This window comes from Artemia franciscana, unplaced genomic scaffold, assembly GCF_032884065.1.
Source record: "Artemia franciscana unplaced genomic scaffold, ASM3288406v1 Scaffold_5889, whole genome shotgun sequence".
NCBI lineage: Eukaryota > Metazoa > Arthropoda > Branchiopoda > Anostraca > Artemiidae > Artemia > Artemia franciscana.
Genome location: NW_027066203.1, coordinates 1 through 8,573, shown reverse-complemented (window position 1 = coordinate 8,573; position 8,573 = coordinate 1). Strand labels below are relative to the sequence as shown.

At 36.6% G+C, this 8,573-nt stretch overlaps 2 protein-coding genes across 2 annotated transcripts; one reads left to right on the top strand and one right to left on the bottom strand.

Annotated features, from left to right (window-relative positions):
- Nucleotides 1-860: 860 nt before the first annotated feature.
- On the top strand, nucleotides 861-2,980 carry LOC136043423 (ankyrin repeat, PH and SEC7 domain containing protein secG-like). Its single transcript, XM_065728333.1, has 2 exons — nucleotides 861-1,713; nucleotides 2,760-2,980. Exons 1-2 carry the CDS (start codon nucleotides 861-863, stop codon nucleotides 2,978-2,980), a joined length of 1,074 nt encoding a protein of 357 aa, XP_065584405.1.
- A 695-nt stretch (nucleotides 2,981-3,675) lies between these two features.
- On the bottom strand, nucleotides 3,676-4,116 carry LOC136043422 (uncharacterized). The gene has a single exon (XM_065728332.1). The coding sequence runs from the start codon at nucleotides 4,114-4,116 to the stop codon at nucleotides 3,676-3,678; it is 441 nt and encodes a 146-aa protein (XP_065584404.1).
- Between the last annotated feature and the right edge of the window lie 4,457 nt (nucleotides 4,117-8,573).

Here is an 8,573-nt window from a genome sequence, read left to right as displayed (position 1 = left end):
GCAAGCTGCTCACCCTCCTCTGTTGTTACTTCTCTGACCATTGAATCACACTTATTACCTGATAAATATGAAACAGTCAGATATATATCAAATATCAGCTAAAAATTTGCACAATAAACATGGACAATAAAATTTTTTGAAATTAAAGTAAAAATTGACGTTAAAACTTAAAACGGACATAATATATCTTATATTTGAAGGAAAATGCTACCTTTATTAATCCTCTTCTCTTGATCTTTATCTTTATTTAAATTGTAACTTATTGATAGGGTGGTCTTTATCCAGAAAAAGTGAAAACTTCAGCCTAAACTGTACCCCCACTCCTTCCACTTTTTTGCAGGTGAGCATAAAATTGCGCTCTTTTATTTTACACTATAAATAGTTCGGTAATAAGAGGGGAGCTGTAACCCCCTCAGTACCCACATTGCAAGCATAGTCCAAGTGTCTTCTTTCCTTGGGAAGTGTGTCTGTCCCCCGTATAGATGAAAAGTAGCTAGGGAAAACTGTATGTCCTTTAATCGTAGATTAAAGGACATCATAATCGTAGATTACATCTATGTGTGGTTCTCTGTTAAAACCAAGTGATGAATTCAAATTCAAATGGGTTTCGTCCTTTGCCATATCCACCTAAGAAGCTTTTTCTGTTTGTGATATATTTTTGACAGAAGATGCATCTACAAGATGGAATAACTGAAAAATGACTTCATGTATGTACAAATCATAAAAAAGTCACAATAAAACTTAAAAACATTAGGACGTTGAATATCCTTGATTACCGAAATGACGTCATTTGTTATGACGTAAGGTACCAATATAAAAAGACGCTCAAGCAAGGTCACCTCATTTTATTACAGAGAACCATGCCGAAGACATCAACGCAAAATAAACGTTCACTTAACGAAGAGGACCAAGGTAAAAATGTTGTACTTACCGAGCTTAAAAAAAATTCGATTTCAAGAGATGTCCAAGATAATGGAGGTAGAACGCCTTTACATATAGCTGCTGCTTTCGGAGATATATATACTTGTGAACTACTAATTTCAAAGGGTGCAACAATAGATGCCATAGATTGTAAGAAAACAACACCTTTACATATTGCTGTTGCGACTGGAAATCTAGTTATTTGTCAGCTATTGATTTCAGAGGGTGCTACAATAGATACCATAGATAGTTGGAATAGAACACCTCTACATACAGCTGCAATGAAACAATATCATTGCATGTGTCAGCTACTGATTTCAAAGGGTGCTGCAATAGATGCCATAGATGATAGGAAAGCAACACCTTTACATATAGCTGTTACGATTGGAAATCTAATAATATGTCAGCTATTCATTTCTAAGGGTGCATCAATACATGCCATAGATTCTGAGAAAAAAACACCTTTACATATAGCTGCTGAGACTGGAAATCTAAATATATGTCAGCTATTGATTTCTAAGGGTGCGACAATAGATGCCATAGATTCTAAGAAAAAAACACCTTTACATATAGCTGTTGAATATGGAAATCTAAAAATATGTCAGCTATTAATTTCTAAGGGTGGATCAATACATGCCATAGATTCTGAGAAAAAAACACCTTTACATAGAGCTGTTGCGAAGGGAAATCTAGGAATTTGTCAGCTACTAATTTCAAAGGGTGCCACAATAGATAACGTAGACTCCTTGGGTGAAACACCTTTACATACAGCTGTTAAGACTAAAAATCAAGGTATTTGTCAACTACTAATGTCAAAGGGTTCTAGAGTAGATGCATAAATTCATTTAATCAAACACTTTTACATATTGATGTTTACACTGAAGATGTAGACATTCCTCTGCTACTGATTTCAAACGGGGCTACAATAGATGCCATAGATTTTATAAATGGAACACCTCTACATTATGCTGCTTCATCTGGAGAACTAAAAACCTGTCAGCTATTGATTTCAAATGGCGCTACAATAGATGCTTCAAATTCTAGTAGCTCAACTCCTTTACATCTTACCGCACTGAACGGTCACTTGAATGTATGTAGGTTACTAGTGTCAAAGGGTGCAGACATTAAGTCATTAAATTCAAATAATGAGACACCTTTGATGCTTGCTTTTTTCTCTTACACCTCAATGGTAAGTGTGGGTAAATATCTTTCAGAAAATAACGCATTTTTTCTTCCTTACACGTTGAAATCCATTTGCCGGGACGTAATAAATAAAACCGCAAGCGATATCCAAATGGGCTATATATGTGATATCCAATGTGATAATATTTTGGATATTCCGGAAAATTCGAAAAATTACCTAACTTATAAGGATGAAAGGATAAGTTTTAAAGAAAGAGATATTCAATTTTGCCTTCATTTTCTGAAAAGTTCATGTTCTATGTTTGGTAGTTATACCGCGGAATACACCAGAAATATGAGAAGTTGGGTCAGGAGAAAGAGTGATTCAAACATGATTTTATGCAACAAAAAGCCATAAAACGTCAAAACTTCACATGGGGTCTGAATGAATTTATTTTCAAGTATTATTTGCAATTTATTTTCAAAGTAAATATTATTTCCACAAATGTAGAAGTATGCTAACAAGTTTCTGTTGAACAGCAAAAAAGTGTTCTTCAAACAATTTTGCGATAACTTAATTTTTAGAATAGGGCTCACAAAGCCCAAACAGAACTTTATTCCTTCTACCTGTTTTTTTCTGTTCGATTCTTATGAAATGTCACTGCACTAAAATAATATACTTTTTGTAACTACAATTACTCGAAATTATGGAACAGCACCAAGCCACCAAGAAATAGTAAGAAGTGGTAAATGTGCAAATACTGAGAACTGTCCACGTGGGATCTTGAAGAGAGAAGAAGTTGTTAAGCCCAATTTTCAAGTTTTAAGGATGCCTCCTAAGCCCCAAACGCCTATATTTGATCCTAAAGTTGCACACGATATACAAGAGAGCACGTACAAGAAAAATTTGGCACTGATAAGTAACACGGACCAATGAAACCAATGGATAATGCAAGATCCAAACATAGATGGAATTATAAAAGATCTACTGCTTGCAATAAATAACAGTTATTAGAACCACTATTTTTGACCTTTGTTCAAAATAGTACAGTACCAGAAAATGTAAAATATCTGCGTTTTAAAAGTTTTTTACTGTTTTAAAAAGTAGAGTAGAGAAAAAGAGTCAAACTTTGGCGTAATAATAATAATAATGTTTTTATTCCTCACGCCTCTCAATACTAAATTTCCACATAACTGACACCTTATTAAAAGAAAAATGTTATGGCAAGGCGAAGAGCAGATCCACTGCGGCGAGATTGCCATTTAAAGTCGTCCTACGTTGAAAGTCTCGAGATATGGTATGTTTATGTTTAGGCTATTGGAAAAGGCTTCCAGTGATTTCTGATGACCCGGGGTTTGAATGAATGATTGTAAGAATTAGATCTTGTAATCTTCATAGGCTCCAATTACAGACTGTGCGATCTTGTGTTGCTTTGGGTAGTTGTTTGAACAAGCTTGTCTTTTACGTTCCCAAAATTCTCGAGAACTGTCTTGTAGAGGGTTCTTAAGTCTAAGATTGTTCTTCTCGTCTCAAGTTTGTGGAGAGTGAGCTTTCTTAGAGCTTCTTCATACAGAAGGTTACTGAATCCTTGAAGTTCTTTTACAAAGCGTTTCTGGACCCTTTCTATTCTGTCACCAGATGACAGTTGTGTATTCAAGCTGTGGGCTTGCGTAACTTGTGTATGCTGAGATCTTTGAGTGAATGTCACGGTATCGAAGGGAGTGAATGAGTAGCCAGAGAACATTTGATGTTTTACCCACAACCAGGCCGGTATGCTTTTCTGGTTTGAGGTCCAAGCTCAGAATTACACCTAGGTCCTTTTCGCAGGTAGATTTTGTCAGGTTGATACCTTTCAATTTGTATGAGTACTTCGGATTTTGTCGGCCAAAATGGAAGACAGAGCATTCTGCTACATTTGGTGAAAGTTGCCATTCTTCGAGCTTCTCTGTCAGGGCGTCCAAGTCGTTTTGGATTTTTGATGAAGCACTAACTTCTCCCAAGAGCTTCGTACCGTTTGCAAACAGGCTGAAGTCGGTTTGGGAAATGGGATTTATGCAAGTGTCTATGTACATGACGAACAAGACTGGACCAAGAACACTACCTTGTGGGACGCCACTGGTTGCACTTATCCATGTGGATAGTATGTCTGCAACCTTGACTGATATTTTTCTATCATTCAATTATGCTGAGAGCCAATTTCTTAGCTGTCCCTTGATTCAGACTTCTAAACAGTTGATGAGTTTTTGCAAGGATATTCAGTTGAAGGCCTTAAGTAGATCGATTAGGATAACATCTATTGGAATCCCACGGTCCAGGGCAGACTGGAAGTATTTATCTATCACTAATAGCTGGGGATCAGTAGAGTAATTTTTACAGAAGTCATGCTGATGATCTGAGATGAGGTTGTTCAATTCGAGGTGCGAGTTTAACTTTTCCATTATGACCCTTTCCATAATTTTCAAGAATGGTGAAGTAAGGCTGATCGGGTAATTCCATTTCCCTTTTCTTTTGAGAAGAAGTTTTACATGGGATAGGTTCCCGAAACTAGGAAACTTGCATTGCTCGAATGAGATTTGGAAAAGTATTGCCAGAGGTTCACATAGCTCGTCTCTCAGTTCTTTCAGGATAAAGGACGGGGTGCCAAAAGGATTGAGTGCTTTTGATCCTTTCTTGCCCTTCATTGCTCTTTGAACACTTCCCGGCGTGAAGCCAATGATGTGGAGCTCGCTTCCTGGGTGTGAGTCCTAGAGTTGAGGTAAATACCCATCGTCAACAGTGAACGTGCTGGCGACGAATTATACAAGAGCATTCACCTTATCTAGGCTAGTGCTATGGACCATATCACTTCGATCTATTAGTGTTGGTAGTTTTTGTTGCTCACCTAGCTTGCGTTTTCACAGGTTGTAAGAATCACTTTTTGTTCTTATTTTCGGGAATTCTTCCCGTTCGCAATCTTTTTTGTAGTTTTTGATAGCTTTTCTACATTTTGAGCTGAGTTTTTGAAGCTTGGCGAGTCTACGTATGCTTCCAGATGCTTTGTAATCCCAATATTACTTCTTCCGGTCCCTGATGATCTATCTTATGTGCTTGGGAAGGAATATCCTTTTGCCAATGTCTTTGTTGTTCCTCAATGGTGTGGTTTGAGTGACGGCTCGATGAAATATACTTCCGAGGCTTCGGCAATTCGTAGGTTTTACACAAGGTTGTACCAATTGGTATACTGAAGTATTATTTAAAAGTTTAATTTAAAAGCGGGTCCAGCATCCTTTGTACGAGTTTCGAGTTGTTCAGCACGGACTTGGCAGTGAACAGCATGTTCGTGGTCACTTGTATTGGGGTTAACGACTGTTTTTGTAAAGAGCAGGTCTACCGTGGGCGTTTTGAATATAACTTCCAAAGTATTACTTTGACGCGTAGGCCCGAGGACACTCTACGCTAAGTTCAACTCGCTAGCGAGGTCAAGATAGTTTGTTAGTGGATCTTTTGAGTTCTGGCTTCACATCCTGAAGGAATTACTTTTCTAATCCATTTCAGGTATGTTTAGGTCTCCGCATATCACTACGGATTTAAATTTATTACAGATCTTCTCCAGGTAGGCAGAAAATTTAAAATCCACTGTCAGTCCCTCTCTCGGGTTCTTATAAGTTGCTGTTGGCCGGTACACGGCTGCAATTGCCAGGCGAGAACAGTTGTTAGAAGTTGGCATAACACAGGTTATGGCGTCTATTGTGTTATTAGAGAAACTACTGTGCTCGTATATGTGTAAGTTGTCCCTTGAAAGTATCGCCGCACCACTTTCCTGTGGTTTTGCAGTGTTATCCTTACCTAAAAACTTCATATTCTGGTATTCCAAATCTAGTTGATAGTATCAATAGAGCGGGGCGTTGAGGAGGGAACAGCTCTTTTCACATACAGAGTAGTTAAGTTTTAATATTGCTCCTTACTTTCATTTGAAAAAAATTTGGTTTTATTATTAAATACCATTAAAAACTAAATTCAAAAGTAATTTGTTAGTGATAAGCTTTTTTTCCCTTAGCTCAGTTCATTGTCTTTGATGAATTTTTATTTTAGAGTCACAACATATATAATAGTAATAATAATAAAATGGACAGCACTAAATGCGCCAAGGAAAAATTTATCATATGAAAACAATTTTTTTTTACGACTCTTTTGAAGGTGTCAAACAAGTGGCATTTTTGAACCAGATCGAGAAGGGTGTTTCATGTCAAATGACACACAACAAAAGGATTAAAATCGGATCTCGTTGTTGGTGTATGAGGTAATCTCATAGACCTAGGAATACCAGTATGGAGTTGGACAAAAGCAAAAGAGAAACAGGAAAAAATATAAGGTTTTACAATACTAAGTAACAGTTTAATTGTCGAACGATTTACATCCTGGGTAAGACTTATAGCTTTATCGTAAGTATTCAAAAGCGGTTTGACAAAAGAAGGTAAAGTAAACATCCATATGACTAGACAATCAAACAGTTTGCCTTAGCAAACTGTAAGTAGGGAGCGATCCGTCTCAATAGTACCCGAAACTCTAAATAATGGAACTGTGATGCTAATAGTTACATCACAAGAATTGTATTTTTATGCTGAATTAAATAAATAAGTTTCACCGAGTTTACTCTTATCCATCAAAAGTTGAGAGCCTGAGAAAATTTGTCTTGTTTTAGAAAATAGGGGAAACACAATCTAAGAGTCAAAGAATCTTAACGGAAATCATGCTATCATATTCAGCGTGTTAAAGAACCTAACAGTAGAAGTTTCGAGCTCCTATCTACAAAAATGTGGAATTTTTTGTTTTACAGATCACAGCTCCGTTTTTTTTTCTTGGGGTGACCTTATCGACCCAGTGGTCCTGAAATTTCGTGAGAGAGCTCACAATTTCTCCCCCACAGTCCCCGAGGGAGGGGCTGTAAGTTGACCATTGTTTATGTATAGTAATTGTTATTGGGAAGTGTGCAGACGTTTTCAGGAGTATTTTTCCACGTTGTGGGGGATGGGGTGAGGTTGGGAAGGTTGTGGTGGTTATGAGGGATGATCTTCGTATGAAGGAATTCATCTCGAGGGGAGAGAGTTTTTATAAATTATTAAAAAAACAATTCAACACAAGCATTAAAAAAAACAATATAAAAAACAAGCATTAGAACTTAAAACGAACAGAAATTATTGTGTATATAAGAGCGTTTGTCTCCTCTTCAAAAACTCGCTCTTTACGCTAGTGTATTTTTAGTAATTTCCAGTCCAGACTTATCCCAATTAAAGATAGGAACGGGGCCACAATTGGTGATAAGGAAAGAGTTAAAGAGAGACAGGCAGAACGATTTGAGAATGTCCTGAAATGATAGAGTTGCAGGAAAAGACATAGAGAAAAATTAAATAGTCTGCGATACCTTGGACGTAAAAAAAGATTTGTTTTGTGAGGAAGAATTAGCGACAGTTCTTAAAAGATTCTTAAATAATAAGGTTTCAGGTGCTGGTATTGTGATAAACGGGTTTATTAAATTTAATGGCTTTGAGGGTAGAAATAAGTCACTAAGGATTATGAATATGATTTCTGAGATAGGGGAAGCACCTAGCGATTTTAGAAAATCCTGATTAAATCACTGTATAAGAAAGGTGATAAGAGTGAGTGTGGTGATTATTGAGCCATTAGTCTGCTCTCTGTAAGTAGTAAATGACTTAGCAATTTAATACTTTTTAGACTGAGAGATGCTTTGGACAAAGTCATAAGAGAAGAACGGTGTGGTTTTATAACAGGACATATAAACCAAATTTTCCCTCTTAGATTAATAATCGTGAAGTGCTTGAGTTATCAAACACCTTTACTCCTCAGTTGTATGCTCATAGATTATGAGCAAGAGTTTGATTCTGTTGATAGAAGAGTTTTAGCGAAGGTCTTATGTGGTTAAGGAAGGAAATGAGTTTAGCCGCTGATTTTGTATTAAATCAGGAGTTTGTAGGGTTGTGCTCTATCCCCTTCTCCTTTAAATGGATCATTTTGATGGAAGTTGTCCTAAGAATCACAGAAAAGGCAATGGGAGAACACAAAATCAAACGGAGAAGAAAAACTTACCTGGAACTGGATTATCCTGATGATTTAAGAATCCTAAATGAAAGAGTGAGCAAAATGAATAACTTGTAGATGTTTTGCGATTTCAGGATACTAGAATAGTTTTGAAAATTAAAGTCAAGAAAATTAAGTAACTAAGGCTAGAAATTAGTGAACATGAAAAGGTAGAGTTGGGTAACGAAAAGATCGATCAAGTGAACTGTTTTACTTATTTAGGTAGTATTATTAGTAAAGGCGGCGGGAGCAGTGAATATGTTAAAAGTGGAATAGCAAAGGCTCCGGGTGTTCTTAACAGTTGAGAAAAGTTTGGAAGAATAGGAAGATAAATCCGCAAACCAAGTTTAGAATATCGGAAGCTACAGTCATCAGATTTAGACTTATATAATTTTATATAATTTTACTTTTATATTAAGAGCATTCTTGAGTGAGTACACCAATTGACAAAGGC